Source organism: Podarcis gaigeae (genome assembly GCF_964106915.1).
Source record: "Podarcis gaigeae genome assembly, chromosome: 6".
NCBI lineage: Eukaryota > Metazoa > Chordata > Lepidosauria > Squamata > Lacertidae > Podarcis > Podarcis gaigeae.
Genome location: NC_139682.1, coordinates 66,136,001 through 66,151,961, shown reverse-complemented (window position 1 = coordinate 66,151,961; position 15,961 = coordinate 66,136,001). Strand labels below are relative to the sequence as shown.

At 37.4% G+C, this 15,961-nt stretch overlaps 3 protein-coding genes across 60 annotated transcripts in view; 2 read left to right on the top strand and 1 right to left on the bottom strand.

Moving 5' to 3' along the window:
• FUBP1 (far upstream element binding protein 1) overlaps positions 1–9,405 on the top strand; it is a 30,271-nt gene extending 20,866 nt beyond the window's left edge. For 4 of the 44 annotated variants that reach the window (XM_083743011.1, XM_083743021.1, XM_083743016.1 and 1 more), the window contains 4 exons: positions 844–918; positions 4,506–4,651; positions 7,037–7,082; positions 7,905–9,405. In XM_083743011.1, the coding sequence (XP_083599137.1) occupies positions 844–918; positions 4,506–4,651; positions 7,037–7,082; positions 7,905–7,942 (305 nt within the window). In that variant the 3' untranslated portion in view covers positions 7,943–9,405. The other 40 variants (XM_083743017.1, XM_083743014.1, XM_083743003.1 and 37 more) reach the window with 19 other exon arrangements.
• Positions 1–15,961, top strand: part of USP33 (ubiquitin specific peptidase 33) — a 156,118-nt gene that overhangs the window by 45,765 nt on the left and 94,392 nt on the right. The gene's annotated exons all lie outside the window — the stretch shown is intronic.
• NEXN (nexilin F-actin binding protein) overlaps positions 9,527–15,961 on the bottom strand; it is a 28,315-nt gene continuing 21,880 nt past the window's right edge. For 14 of the 15 annotated variants that reach the window (XM_083743052.1, XM_083743049.1, XM_083743044.1 and 11 more), the window contains 5 exons: positions 15,107–15,304; positions 14,577–14,798; positions 12,812–12,997; positions 10,826–11,186; positions 9,527–10,730 (listed from right to left, as the gene is read on the bottom strand). In XM_083743052.1, coding sequence (XP_083599178.1) covers positions 10,717–10,730; positions 10,826–11,186; positions 12,812–12,997; positions 14,577–14,798; positions 15,107–15,304 — 981 coding nt within the window. In that variant the 3' untranslated portion in view covers positions 9,527–10,716. Of the gene's footprint in view, positions 10,731–10,825; positions 11,722–12,099; positions 12,998–14,576; positions 14,799–15,106; positions 15,305–15,961 lie in introns of all 15 variants that reach the window. The other variant, XR_014565324.1, reaches the window with a different exon arrangement.

Genomic DNA, 15,961 nt, shown 5'->3' with positions numbered 1-15,961 from the left:
GCCTTTGGAAGTGACAAATAGAAAAGAAACCAGTGCTCCAGATACCATATACTAATCTGTGCATTTGGGTAGAAATTTGGCCTGAACAACTTGGTGCATGACAACTGTAGGGTGCCCAAATTTTGTCTAGATTTCATCACTAGTGTGCTTGTCGATACCGTTAATAGATCAAAATACTAGCCTTTTAATATACATAATATATTCTACTGTAGTGCTTTTATTTGGTACTACAGCCAACTATCAAACAACTCTTGCAATGTGACCATCATGGTATATAGACCAGACTTTGTCAAATTGGAATCTGAGGGAGCCTTGGTAGAGCAAAGGAGTGGCTGGGGAAACCCAGCCAGATGGGCGGGGTACAAATAATAAATTATTATTATTTGAGGCAACTCTTAACCAGGCTCCATACAAATCTGTGGAAGGGTTTTTTTGTTACTGACTTTTTGAAGAAAGGACATTGATGGATGTGGGTTGCCCACCAACAGTCATCATGTATGTCCTATGCCTTGAGTCTTTGACTGTAAAAAATACCAGTTTCAGAATCATTGCTTTAAACTACTTGGAAAATGTGTATGTTGTATTTTGCATCAGCTGTATGCTTCTACATTTCAGTGTTGGTATCCTCTGCAGTTCCTAAATAAATGACTGACACTCACCCATAATGTAATTTTGCTCATTGTGCTGTGAGCTACATTCCAGTTGACCTTGTGGGTTTTTTGGTCTCTTGTCAGCTGTTGACTTCGCATAATGTGTGTAAATTTAAATGCAGAACTATCTCTGCCAGTATTTCTATCCATGTTCGCACAAAAAACTTTTTCTTTCAACTTTCTTTTCATGTAGGAGATCAACCAAATCCAGCACCAGCAGGGCAGGTAGATTACACCAAGGCATGGGAAGAGTACTATAAAAAAATGGGTATGTTTTACATTTTTATTGATGTAAAAAGGAGGCTTTTATTATTTACTTCTCTAAAAAGCTTTGCTGTTTCATATGCTTTTTTTAAGTAGCAAGACAATTTACTCGGTTGCTCCTGAAATTAAGAATTGGGAGTCTTATGAGTCTTCATTAGGTATCAAGAAAAGTGGGTTCTCCGGGAATTGCAAGGATAGCTATTTTGCATGAAGTGTAGAGTAACTTAGATTTTATAACCTAAAACATCTCACCATCTTTTTCCCTACCTTGTGGAGTTATCAGTGCTTGATAACAACAGCCATTACACTTAATGACCATCATCATATCAGATGATGTACGCTGCCAGTAACGAGCATATCTCTAGCTAGCTAAATGGAAAAGTCTGCCACACTTAATAGACACCATCTCACAGTTCTATCATGAGCCAGCATTTCCATTCATGCCAGATGTGTGTCATGACAAGACCCATGTAGTTCTTTCTCTTCTAATGTAGGGACACACCAGAATTCAGTGTCACTGTGCCTGCAAAGAGCAGAGAGGAAAGGTGAAGCTGTACCATGTGAGTTAGGTTGAGGCAGGAACAACAAAAATGTGATTGAGAGAGACTTGAGCCCTTTTGGAATTTCAAGGGACATTAACCATTCTTATAGAATTATCATATCCTGGTTGTTGTTTTTAATGAGCATAATTCAGAAATTTACAATAAATCCCATATATTTCAGACATAAGGTTAGCCAGGTATTCTCAATTAAGGAAATATATGCAGGTCTGACAGGATGCTAAATCTCTTAACGTAGACCAGCCTCATTCTGGTATTTGTGCTTGGGTGTGCCCGTAAATTAAAATTATGTTAATCATTACTCCTGGATTCATTTGATTGTGTGGCAGAGCGGGGGAAGAGAATAGTGATTGTCACGACTATTCTGCCCTTCTCTTTGTATTGCCATGTTTTTCATTAAAAGCATGACTGAATCTAAGTTGTGGAGCAGAGATTTTAAAATAGAGTATATGCAGGACTAGTTTTTTCAGTTGGATTTCAAGGAATGCCAAATTAGCTCTTGAGGGCATAATAGCCTTGTTAGTAGATAAAGGTAGGCATTTTCTTGAGTTTAGAGTTCTTCCAAATGTTTTTAATCAGCCTGGCATATATGATCTACAGACTAGTTCAAATATAGCAATTCCATATGATGATTCTCTTAAACTGTTAAGACCCTAGTACTGCTTTCTCAATATTTACAACATTACCAGTAGTTCTAGTATGAATTAATTCACAGTAACACCCTTGTTTGTGGTTTTCTACTGCTTACTCTGCTACAAAAATATTCAAACCTTGTTAGAGCAAAATAGAGGTTTGGATCCAGAGACCCAACTGTTTGAGTAGAAAGTGCTTCTCTCAGGTGGAGGGGTATATTGAAAGAAGTAATGCACCCCTATAACCTGGTTTCAGGTAGTTAGACTCTCTAGAATGGCTCTTGAGAACAGAGGGTGGTTGAGTTAATAATACACTCCTGTGGACAAGCAGAAATGCCTTACATGATGCAGTGGGATCTTTGGATCCATTCAAAGATTCTAGTAGTCATATCCAAGGCTATATTTTATGACTGTGACATATTTGTAAAAGTAACTTATTAGCATCACTGTAGGAAATATCTATGCCCTCCATTCCTGAATGTTGCATAGCTTCAGATTCAAAGACTTTTAAGTCCCAATGTATACTATGCGTCCAATAATGTCAGCACCGTGCTGGAGCTAAGCAGTTATGGTGTTTAGATGGGCAACTATCTGTGAATCATATATATCACCTTAAGTTAAATGTCAGAAGATAAAAAATAATAAATTTGCTACTGTGCACTAAGAGCAGTATCCAACCAAGTTGTTCTGTTAGTATAACAATTTCCATTTTGGCAAAATTTTACTACAACTTGGCACTAGTTTTTTGCGTGCATTTCTTGTTCATGTGTCCCCTCAACTCCCTTTGACTATACAGTGATGTATTTAAAAATTATGTAGAATAAATCCTTTCGTGGATCAAGTTAATATCTTGTTTATAGTAAGATATTACAGCATGCATCAATAAATTGAAACAAGATGCTATACTTTAAATATCACATTAATGTTAAACATTACTTCAATATTTCAATTCTGCCATTTTCCTAAGGTGTTGAGTACTTAAAAGATTCCTGAACATTATCCTATCTGAGCCGCCTTGATTATTTCAGAAATAGAATTAACAGTAGACACTTTGAGGCAACTTTTTGGTCTGATAAATTACAACTTGCGGAAAAGACACATCAGTAAAGCAGTACTTTGCCTTCAGCCATTTTTATCAGTATGGATGTCCTTATAGTTGGAATTGTCTGATTCCAAAGTAAGATATGAGCCAGTTACAGAACTTTTAATTTAATATGTATGTTGTTATATGAAGCTCAGTAGATGACCTCTTTCACATAGGTTAAGCAACTTCACAGAATTCCTTGTGATGCTAAAAGTTATCTGATAGTTCTTTGGAGGAATGACAGGATGTGGTGCTTCTAAATCCCTTGAGTTCCTTCTCCCACCATTACATGCCAACTCACTTAGAATGTGTGGGGAAAACATCAAGGACAGGCTTGATTTCTTTTAGTTTTTATTGTGACCCTTTCCTGTTTCAAAATTGCTGACACTTGCAACTTTAAGACTAAAGATCTCGCTTCATTCAGTATAAATATATAATATGCTTCGAAAATCTATTTTTTATTATTTAATTAAAACATACACAATTAATCAGTGAGCTAATTTAAAGGGACCCATGTGGTCACTAGGAATTGACCACCCTGACTCCTCTATGTACTGCATAGGCAGCAATTGAAAAATCTAATGTCGTTAAATGTGTGTTAAACATGTTTGACAGGAAATGCGTTCTTAATTTTTGAAGCAGTGTTGGGAGAAGTAATGTTCAAACTTTCTCAGTTTGATACACTTCAGGGCTGGTTCACCTTGTAGGAACACAGCAGTGACTCCTGTGTGCCCACTTTGTAGAATATTGTGTATACGTGCTGTACATTTCCCCACCCACCCCAGCAATACAATTCTCACAGACGGGGCAATAACATGGATCAGGTGGGATAGTTTATGTATGTAACAATATACTTAATATGGAGTGGGACATCTCAGCTATAGATTTTCCCCCACACACTTCTGCCGTAAACTTTTGAGGGGTGGGGCTATGAGCCATTCTACAAATGCTGAGCTCAAATGTAGGCATACAGTGCTTAAATCTTTATTTTAAACTGTGGAACAATGTGTAGAAGAAAATATTATACAAATTAGAGATTTAATATTATCTCTCTCTTTGTTTGCACTAAACTTCAAATAAAACAGCAAAGAACTCTTCCACTGTATTCTTGTCTGTAATTTTGGTGTACCTGGGAGCTGTGTTTACATTAAAATGTGGGGGGTTTTGCAGGTCAACAAGGGCAGCCACAAGATTATTCAAAGGCTTGGGAGGAATATTACAAGAAGCAAGGTAATGTTTGTTAGAAACGAGATTATTTTGAGCTTCTTTTGTCCCTTTTATGGCACCAGAGTTGTGTAATGTATGTTTGTTCTAGGTCAGGCAGTTCCAGCTCCAGCCGGAGCCCCACCAGCGGGTCAGCCAGATTATAGTGCAGCGTGGGCTGAATACTATAGACAGCAGGCAGCCTATTATGCCCAGACAAGTCCACAAGGAATGCCACAACATCCTCCAGCACCACAGGTATAACAATCTTGACTTATTTGGCTGATATTTTAGTGATTTATTATTATTTTTTACCTTTATCTCGTGGGGTGTTTTTTGTTTTTTTGCATGTCTCCCACTTTGATATCTTACCTGGAGTATGCATTATTTATCCTGGTAAAAGATAATCCGTAAATTGATTTATGCTCTGTTAACTGGAGTTCTGTCTCTTTCTTTGCATACATTCGATGTTTTTGATCAAAAAATTTCTCCTCCCAGGGTTTTTGAAGCCATGCAGGAAGCCACCACCATTACATTAACCAATTTTTCTTTCTTAAAGGCTTCACTCCTGAGTTAGCACAATTTAAAAAAGATTTTCTTTAACTTTTTGTGTATCTCTTATGTATTTCTTCGCACAGGGCCAATAATAAGAAGTGGACAATACAGTATTTGCTTCATTATGTGGGGGAAAAAAACCTTTGTTAAATGTATGGATGCAGACGCCTTCTTGAAGATCATAATTTTGTTTGGTTTAAAAATAGTGTTTTTGAAAATGTACAAAATATCTATCACTACTGATAGGAGGTAATATTTCTGTGTAGAAATGGAAATTGGTTTGTTTTTAGTACATTAGTGTAGATGTACACATTCCAGCAAATGTATTTGCAACTATTATGTGGTCAATGCTTTGTGATATAAATGTACTTTTTCAATGTATACTTGATCACTTTTAAATGCCTGTTTTGTGCTTTACAATAAATAATATGAAACCTCCTGTGTCGGTAAGTTGGATATGTGGGTACTCGGAGAATTCAAGGGTTTCTTAGTAATGCTGTACATGTACACAATTAAGGTTTTTTTCCTTGAAAGTTTGAGCTTTACATTGGTATTCTCCCTTTGCAGAATAGTTATAGAAGGATCTTTTTCATTACTGTATTTTGCTGTTTAGCATCTTGATATCCTCCTCTTTCTACTTGATTAAAAATTGCATGTACATGCAGATGTTTCTTGACATACTTCTACTGCATTAACAGTTGCATTTTCTTTTTTATCCATGACCACTGTCTCAGACCCATATAGCTGCTATAGTTAACATTTGTTTTTATACATGGTTTAATTCTTTAGTATATTTTTTCAGGCTTGTTATTGAATCGTTCTAAAAGGCAATATGTGCTAAGCAATCGGTTTGCAGCACTTTGCTTAAGAATTCAGTGTAGTAAGGATTATATGCTTTTTAGTTACTAAAACTGCGTTTGTGTTAGAAATATGCCATTTGGAGTCTGGGAGTGCTTAACAGAAAAACGTCTTGCAGATGAGCTCTGTTTTAAAATGCTGAAGACTAGTCATTAAGTTATATTTTGAAAAATCTCCATAAAACTTTTTTACTTTTACTAATTCATACTGAAAATTGGTATACTGTTAAAATCCACTGTTTGCTTTTTTTGCATCTATTAGATTACATGCAATACAGTCTGTCTTGCCATTGTCTGTTGAAGTGCAGGTTTGATCCAGCCAGTATAGAACTAGCTCTGTAGGGGTGAGGAGGACTGTGCTGTGTATCATCCTTGATTGTTCCTTCAAGGAGCATTGCACTGTAAGTACATCAGAATGACAAAATGATGAACTGCAACAGTATCTTTTTGTCACTGTTCCACATAATGCAAATGCCATACCTGTGTGAATATTATGTTGGAATAAAATACAGTGCTGATATTTTAGCAAATCATAATTGCTTCTTAATTCAGAAACCTAGGCGTTCATAAATGTATGTGTATGAGCTTAATGGTAAGTATTTTTGAGCTATTTAGCTTTAGCAAAAGAAATTGTCATTTACCTAAGTAATAATTGTTCATTAGGGTTCAAAAATGAGATATATTCAGATAAAAACTTGTGCATTGTTAAAAACAAAAGTTTGAAATGCTTGTCAGGAGGAAGTTGTATTGTCTTCAGTTGTCTGCATTTATTTGGTGATAGAAGTATATGTTAATTTCTAAACCTTTATTAGCCCTTTTTTTGGAAAAATATTTTGTTGTTTTGGAGTATACTCTTAGGATGGCTGCAAGAAAAGAACAAAATGAGATCAGAAATGAAGTAGTTTTACTGCACAGATAATTAGAAATGCATTTTGTTGTACTGTAGAATCAGGAGGGAATTATTTTTATCCCAATTTAGGGTAGGATTTAAATTTTGAAAAGACTACTAGGAAGTTATTAAATATATTTAGTGTAGGCTGTAAAGTCTCTAGATCAAATATTTTGCATGATTAGTCTGTAGCTTATTCGAAAATGGTGTAGTTACTAACTAAACAGAGCAACAATTCACCAGATTCTTTATCATTCACCAAATGGAGGCTGTTGATTTTGATTCATTTAAAGTATAAAATCTTTATTAATTGCAAACAGTGCAATTATTTATACTTCACAGTGCCTTCCCAGACCTTCCACCTTAGGTTCTGCTGCAAAAAGCACAGGTAAGCACAACCTAAGGAAGTGTATAAATACATATTTCAGTTTATTAATGTTGTCCCTGTGAGAATTTTTTGTGCTTGTGTATTCAAAAGCAATCTGCCAATATCTTCCCCAAATGTATTCTGCTCTTAATGGTTTCATTCCAATGGAAAGTCTGAAACAATTACTTACATTTCTGGGTAAATGTGTATCTTTATTTTTAAAAGATAAGTGGATTGCTGCAATAATTTTTGAGTAAGTCACTTTTACTATTTTTCCCTCAATAACAGAGTTGTTACAAATGAATATAAAATATTTTTTCAAGATACAGGAAATATTGGTCAGAATTTCAACAGCCTTCACAAATGCTTTTATAATGTTCAAAGGATGTTATACCCAATACTACTTATTCAAGCATACTGTGTGTTTCATTCCCAAGGCAATAACGAATTTTAAGTTATACACCATAAAACATAACCTAGCTTGCTTATTTGATAAAGAAGGGAAATTTAGACTTGAATTTTGCAGAATAGTTGTAGAAAGCATGTATTACCAGTGAAATGTTAACAGTTCAGCAAATCTTTCCTTTTTATAGGAAACTCCTTCCTACTTTGCTATTTCAGCTGAATCGCTGTATATTTTTGCCAGTTTAAATGTTTTGTATATGGCTTATTTAGATAGCTTAACTGGTGCATTTTTTTTCAGTTTAGATAGACGATGCTAAGGCAGTACCATCAGTTTTTTGTTTGTCACTTAATAAAATGCTTTGATTTTATCAAAAGTCCTGCTTTTCTCTGCATCAAAGAAAAATATTCAAAAAACCCTGCCTTCATTTTCACACACAGTGCTGAAGATGCTGCAAGCACCAAATCATAGCTCATAAAATCAGGTCCTGAGATAGTTACTTCCAATAAAGAGGATTCCTTTGAGTGTATGGCCATGATGAGCCGATGAGCATGGACCATAGAAGGGCTCCATGTAGAAGGTAAAATTGGCAAAACAATACCGATTTTAAATGTATCCCATACTTAATGGTGTAGGGTATAATTTGCCTGTTTTAATCGCTTCTCATTCTTTAAAGTGCTATTTGCTTGACCATAAATGTTCCATAATTTGTTATGTGGTAATAATACAAACCATCTATCAAGTTACACTTTGCTGAATAGTCAAGCATAGATAATGTTTTGCATTTCACAACTAAATTAATAGTTGTACTTGAATTCCCTCGAGCCACTTCATATTTTGTTGTAGTTCAACATGTCAGATTTCATTATTATATGAGAACTAGATACGTGCTGAAGAGCTTCATCTCTGTTGGATTTTGTTTCCCCATTTAAAAAAAGCTTGTTTTCGCTGCTCAGTTTTTAATATAAACATAGCTTGAAATTTCAAGGGAAGGGATGTAATAGAAACTAGAATGAAATTGTTGGCATAGGGGATTATGCATCTGCTTTGATAATCTTTATACTAAGCATTTTTTTATTTTCATTATCAATTTGCTGGTGGACCTACAGGCATCTTCTTGCACCAAGTGTAGTTTTGGTATTCAGTTTTGTCTGATTTCTGTCAGAAACCTTGCATTGAATCAAAAGGTTCCATTCCATTCATTGAGTTCGAACCTTTATATACATAGTTGCCTCGTTTTCCTTGAGCGGTTCTTGTGTGTGCTATGGCAGGGGGAAAATAAGTGCAAATTTCCCAGTCACAGAATGTTAGGCAGTGAGAGTAATGAATGTTTGGAAAGATGATCTTAATTTCAACTAATAACAATGTTTACAGATCACCCTACAGTATGTGTGCTGTATAGGATATGCTTTGCTAGTTTAAAAAAGTGATCTTTAGATTCGTGTAAATTGCAGTTATTTTTAGTAACTAGGTAGGCTATATCATTCACCTTTCTGAAAATATTACATCAGCTGCTGAGAAATCTTTCTTTTCATAATCTAGGCAGTAGAAAGAACTTTTCGATTTTTGTTGTGTGTACTAGCAGTTCATAAGGCAAAACATTTGGCCCTACACAATGCAAACAGTAGCTACTCCTTTCCTACTGGTAGTACCCTATGAAAGTCCTGTGTTTATGCAACCTTTATCTTATATGCATGCAAGATGCATTTTCGTCCTAAGATAGTGCTACAGAAACTACCCGTGTAAAAAAAAGAAGATTGTCTTTTAAAGGCTACTGTGATGGGAAGTATCTTAGGGACATGCAGCTTGGACGTGAGGTAAATCAAATGCTTTACAGTATGTTGTGTTGAGCTTGCAATATTGACACTGTATGTACTCACGAATACACATTAATTGTAATGTTTTTGTATAAGTTCTCAATAAATGTAAACTAATGGGTAATTTGTCTCCTGTGGGTTTTTTTGGGGTAAGGGGCAGGTACTTAAAGCTTTCAAGTGGAAGATGAAGTGTTGCCGTTTCTTCCAGTATTTGCAGCTGTGCAAGTATTAAATAAAGAACATAATTTTAGGAACTGAACATATTTATTAACCTTCCAGTTCAGGTACAGAATAAGTCATTTGGTACAATGTAAGGAAGAGACCCAGTTATCTCCTGCATAAAATGTAAATCAGTTGTCCTGATCAATAAAAGTAAGCCAAAATCCCATGGAAGATTATGCAAATTTCTTCCATATCTCTCCATTCCAGCACACATTTTAGTCTATATTGGAGTTCTGTTGGTTGTTTCTCATGTAGCAAAAAGCATGGCTGTAATATCTTGTTATACATACATATTTCTGTATTGTGTCTGGTAAATACTGAGTGAGATGATTCAGTAAATAATTATACAATACGAGATGTAAGTTGAAACATCATTCACTATGATTCTAACACTTCCAACCTGAAAGATACAAATTTGGTTCTATATTCCAAGCAAGATGCTGGACAATGCCTACCATCTAATACAAAACAAATGCAAATGTTTTATTTCAAAGAACATGACATACAACTGTGTGTACACATTTAGTTACATAATCCTGCTTTCAAGCCAATATAATCTTGGTTTAATTTTATTAAAGCATATTAAAGGAAAAGTTGCATTAAACAAAGGCATAAGTTAAATAAACCACTACATTATTTTTGGCTACTTAATAGTTTAACCAAAAAAATATACTTTTTGCTCTCAAAGCTTCCAGGACCAAAGAAATAAAGATCATTTTTTATGTAGTACGAATTAAGTGGTCTTTGGATTTGATTTAATACTGTGTGTGTATATGGTTTTGGCTGAATTTTCTATATGAAAACTAACATTAAGTAGTCTGCTACTTAGGGTAACCTTACATGAAGTAGCCGATCACATTCAAGACAATCGTGCATTTTGATTAACATGGTGAAGACTTGATGGGATCATATAACAAGCTGTTTCATATAAACAGCTTGGCTTTCCTGATAAGAATCTCCTTGTCGCAGAAGCAATTCAGTGGCATTAACAAGCAGCCACAGTGCTGTTTACAAGTGGAAATTGAGCCATTGTTTGTCAAATGAACCAAACTTCTGTTGCCAAACTTCAGTCTGAAACCAAGAGATAAATCTGGCAATTGGGTATTTATTTGAGGAATGATAGACAACTTCTTGTTGGCCCCACCACAGGAGAGAGAAAGAAAGATGGATGGATGTAAATTTAGGGAAGGAAGGCTCCAGAAAAAGTAGGATATTAATAGTCATCAGCTAGAGAAGAGAAAAGAAAAGAAAGTTAAGAAAAGATCAACAGACATGAACAAGAACTAAAGATCTGAGAACTTTTAAAAAACACTAACTCTTACTCTCAATAGTGAGAATACAGGTGCTAGCTGCTGTTCCTCTGCTGTTCACTGCTTTACACATATATTCTCCTTCATCTTCCGGGAAAGTTTCTGGTAAGTAAAGGCAGTAAGTTTCTCCTCTCTCAATATATTGATAGTCCTCGCAGTCCTGCAACATTTCACCTTCAAACCACCATGTAACCTCTGGCTTGGGTTCTCCAGTTATTTTAACAGTAAACCTTACTGGTTCGCTATCCACAACAGACACATTTTTAAGAGGCTTTTTGAACCATGGAGCACCAGATCGTGCTTGCTGTTCTTCATCCTCGTAGACTGAGCCGTTAACAACGCTGCCATCCACTTCCTCCTCCTCTTCCTTTTTCTGCATTTTGAAATTTAAATTGCAACAACAAATGCTGAAACACATTATACATCACATTGAACAGTACCAGTATGGTCAGCTTGAATAGCTCAGTTGGTTAGTGTGTGGCGCTGATAACACTCAAGATTGCAGGTTTGATCCCTACGTATTCCTCCATTGCAGAGGTTTGGACAATATCCTCTGGGTCCCTTCTATTTTTTTTATTATAGGTACAGCTAATTCTCAAGATCTATCCTCACACTAGTCTAACCACACAAGTGTGGCAACTGAAGCAATGCAAGAATGGAGTTCTGCAAAGGGAAGCAGGCCTAAGTCTCAAAAACAAGTCAGTGGGATCTTTTTAGCCTTTAATGTTTTGTGTTTTCTAGGCCTTGTAGAACAATGCAATAGTAATCCTTGCCCGCTTGCCAAAAAAAACAAGACTTGGTTCCACTGCATGCACCTAGAGCTAATAGATCATCTCTTACTCTAGCGAACCAGCATGTGGATAGGCTTTCAATTTTTAAGAGCTCAACTTTTTAGGGATGTGCATTGACTCCAAGGGGACGCAGGTGGCGCTGTGGGTTAAAGCCTCAGCGCCTAGGACTTGCTGATTGAAAGGTCGGCGGTTCGAATCCCTGCAGCGGGGTGCGCTCCCGCTGCTCGGTCCCAGCGCCTGCCAACCTAGCAGTTCGAAAGCACCTCCGGGTGCAAGTAGATAAATAGGGACCGCTTACCAGCGGGAAGGTAAACGGCGTTTCCGTGTGCAGCTCTAGCTCGCCAGATGCAGCTTTGTCACGCTGGCCACGTGACCCGGAAGTGTCTCCGGACAGCGCTGGCCCCTGGCCTCTTAAGTGAGATGGGCGCACAACCCCAGAGTCTGTCAAGACTGGCCCGTACGGGCAGGGGTACCTTTACCTTTACCTTTATTGACTCCAAGATTAAACTTGTGGATGTATCAACAGGCTGCAGCCTTATCGAAGCACTCTTTCTAATTGACGTATTGGGAAGCAAATTTTTTTCTCTTAAGAACAAAACCTCTGCTTTCCTTCTATTCACTGTAAAGGAGAATACGCTTTCCGTTTTCACAGTGGTAGATAAAATTTGCAGGCATAGGAGCCCCTCCAGAATTGATGAACGCTGCCAAATTGTAAGCAGTTGCACCCAAGGCTTTTCATGCAGAGCACCTTAAAAGTATATTATTGCCTATCAGACGTGGGCGCATTTGCAGGCATGGTCTCCTGTTTTGAGGGGATGAGGCCTCCCCAATGTTGGAGTTATGGCTGCAGGGGTTCTGCTGCAAGGGAAGAGTTAATTACTTTGGGGTGGCTAGCATGAATTTTAAGGTTGTGGGAAAAGGAGAATGAGCCCCAAAGGACTGGGGTAGGGGAATTGTCACACAGCAAGGATTCTCTTATCCTAACAAAAGAGAAAGGATGCAGTTTCTTCCTGAGAATTCTCTATTGCACCCACTTTCCCACCCCTTCAGGATTAGGGCATTTCCTTAGCTTTGTTTTACTTTCCCTCCCCAACTAAACCCAGTCACTTTTGGGGGTTCCTGACTCCACGGAGCAAATCCCTCCTCTCACTTGACACTTTGCTAATGGCTCAAACTAGCTTGGGCATGCGAAAACCACCTGCATCACCTTTTGCAATGCAGCATCAATTTCCTTCTGTTCAAATTGCATGCGTAGCATTTTTTGTTCTTCAATTCTTCTCTGCTCCTCCTCCTCTCTTGCCTTTGCCATTTGTTCAAATCGGGCCTTCATGTCTATCTTGTGTGTAAATGGAGCTTCAGATTTTGTGGCTGGCTTTACATCTACTTCATCTTCCTGAAATAATAAAAACATTATGAGATGGCACCAAGTTTTTGGAAATGGGGGGGGGGGGCGAGAGAGCTGTTATTACTGGATATGGAAAACAGGCAGAAAGCTCACTACTCCATAAACTGAATATATACAGCCTGTTACCACAAGATATCAAGCTGTAGGCAAAACAAAACAAGTTTCTTCTAGTGACATAAAGCATATCCTGTAGCATCGCTATAATTTAATGATTCAAGAAGAAATTACAGTGCGCTGTCACAATTAAACATAATTCTAAGCTTTATAATCCTGAGAGGGTGGTGTTTGCTACATGATTTGCAGGAAACTTGGATCATAAATACTACTGCCTTTAAACCTCGATTTTTCCATTTTGTGAAGATAATACATATGAAATCTGGAAAGGAATTTTCATCTACCTCGCTAGAGGTAAAATAGGAGCACAGTCAATGATCAAAACAAGATGCAGGGCAAAAAAAAATTTCATCATTGTCACTATGCAGTATCAATCAGACATACGGCATTAGCACTGTGACATATGGTAGGACTCAGACTAGATGTGGCATGGTGAAGATAAGCATCATATTTAATAATTTCCTGGAGTTAGATCTTCCTTTTTGCCCAAATCCATTTCAAAAGGCAGGGAAAGAAGATATTAGACAGAATGTGGTCGTTCTGACCACAGAGAACTCTTTGTCCTCTTAAATTGAGTAGATCTCTGGAAAAACTGGTTAGATAACTGCTGCAGGCATAGGCAAACTCAGCCCTCCAGATGTTTTGGGACTACAACTCCCATCATCCCTAGCTAACAGGACCAATGGTCAGGGATGATCGGAGTTGTAGTCCCAAAATATCTGGAGAGCTATGTTTACCTATGCCTGATCTGCTGGCATAGCAGAGTCATGCCCGAAGGGGATCATCATAGTTTCTATTTAGCCACACAGACACTGTGAAATTGACATACTACAGATTTAATCAAGCTGTAATTTTTTACACAACTAGTTATAGGTATCAGCTAGTAGCCCAAGAAGTGGATGTGAATCCCCCATTTGGATGCCTGCAAAAACATTTTTACTTCCAACAAGCCTATCCAGATAAGCATTTGCTTTTAAATTTTTCTGATTTTTATCTGTGTATTGTTGATAATTATTATATATATTGTCCTGTGCACACTATGCGAATTTTTTTTGAAAAAGCACTTTCACATTTTTTCAAAATGGTTTTAAAAAAACACAAGACCTGTTCAGCCAAGCCAGTGGTGTTCATACGTTATCACGAGGCAGATTCAGAAAACTGTTCCTTTGGTTGATAACAGTACTTGTCTGTATTGTGGTTGCAAGTTTCCCGTGGGTGGATTACACAATGCAGCAACGTATAAATTTCGTAACCATATGTGACCTTCCTACCTGCAGTTACTAGATTGAAATATTCCCACCGTCCCATAGGATCCAGTTATGCAAAGTAGTAACCATGTGGAGACAGGTTTACACAAACAGTGCTATCAGTAAGTCTTCAAGTCTTGTGGTAGCCACACAAGCCCTCACAGAAGCTAGCGCAAGACAGCCACTGAATTGAAAATGGGACCTACCTCTTGAAATTTCTCTGCTTCCCTTTCTTTTATTTCCTGATCCATAGCTCTTCTCCTTGCTCTTTCTTCTTCAATTTTTTTCTGTATTTCTTCTTCGGAGAGCTGCCCAATTTTCTCAAACTTTTTCTTCAAGCTCTTCGCTTGAATAGAACCACTTCTTTTTAACCTTATTAGCTCCTCATATTCCCTGCTTAGCTCAAAGGTTTCACACTCCTCCTCTTCCTATTTAAAGGAAAATATGCCACAAGGTTATTGACCATCAAATAATACCCAAAAAAACCACCAAATGTGCAGTGCTTAAATAACGCACTGTTAATTATGTAATTTACATTTCTTTGAGCAGCAGCATTGAATTGCCTGGGTCCGCAACACCCTGCCTGCTGTTTATTTTGAAGTCCAGTTAGCTACTAACTATAATTTTCACAACAAGCTTTTTAAACTGCATGCTTTTCTCGCCCCTCATATTAATTCAAGAAGCAGAAAATTCTGCATGCCCTTATCACAGCAATTCATGTTAAGAATTGACAGACCTCTCCCATTTCTTGTCTGAGCTGCTCAAATTCCTGCTTTTCCATTTCCAGTTTTTGTCGGCGCTCCTCTTCTGTACGCCTCTTTTCTTCTTCCATTTTTTGTCTCAGTAGCTCCTCAAAGTTAATTTCCAGTTTTCCAGGTGTAAGAGATTCTTGGGATACAGTTTTAGACATCGGCGAAAGCTCATCATCTGGACTCTGTTTGAAATAGTTTTATCATTGCACTGATAAAAAATTACATTTGTGTTCAGCATCCCATTATATTATAATTTAGATCCACGAAGTGACTTGGATCTAGAGAGACCCTGAAAGAGGTTCACTTTATTTGGCTCCTCAAGAGCCCCCAACAAACCTCTGGCACTCTCATAAAGTGCTTCTATATGATTTTTGAGTATCCCTTCTCCTTTACCCCCATGGGCGTAGCCAAGGGGGGGCAGTTGCTCCCCCAGATCAAGTAAAACAATAGAAATACTTAACTAACTGACCAATCATGTCGGTTCTGCCCCCTAACAAAAATCCTGCCCCCCCCCAACAAAAATCCTGGCTACGCCCATGTTATCCTCCCTTCTCAATTCAGCGAAAGCCTTTGGAAAAGCTTTTCAGGGGTGACAGCAGGGCCTTATTGGAAGAAAGAACTAAGAAAATCAGCTTCAGCTAGGCATTCTTTGCAGGCTTTTCTCTTGCTCCAAATCTATGAAATTTATATGTACAGGTTTTTTTTGGTCTAAGGTGCAGCTATGCTTGATGATAGTTGTGATATGTTTGCTTATTTGTAACTCTACACTAAGGGTTTGATATAAAACATCACTTCTTACTTGGATAAAATCTCCATTGAAATTAAGGCGATCAACTTCC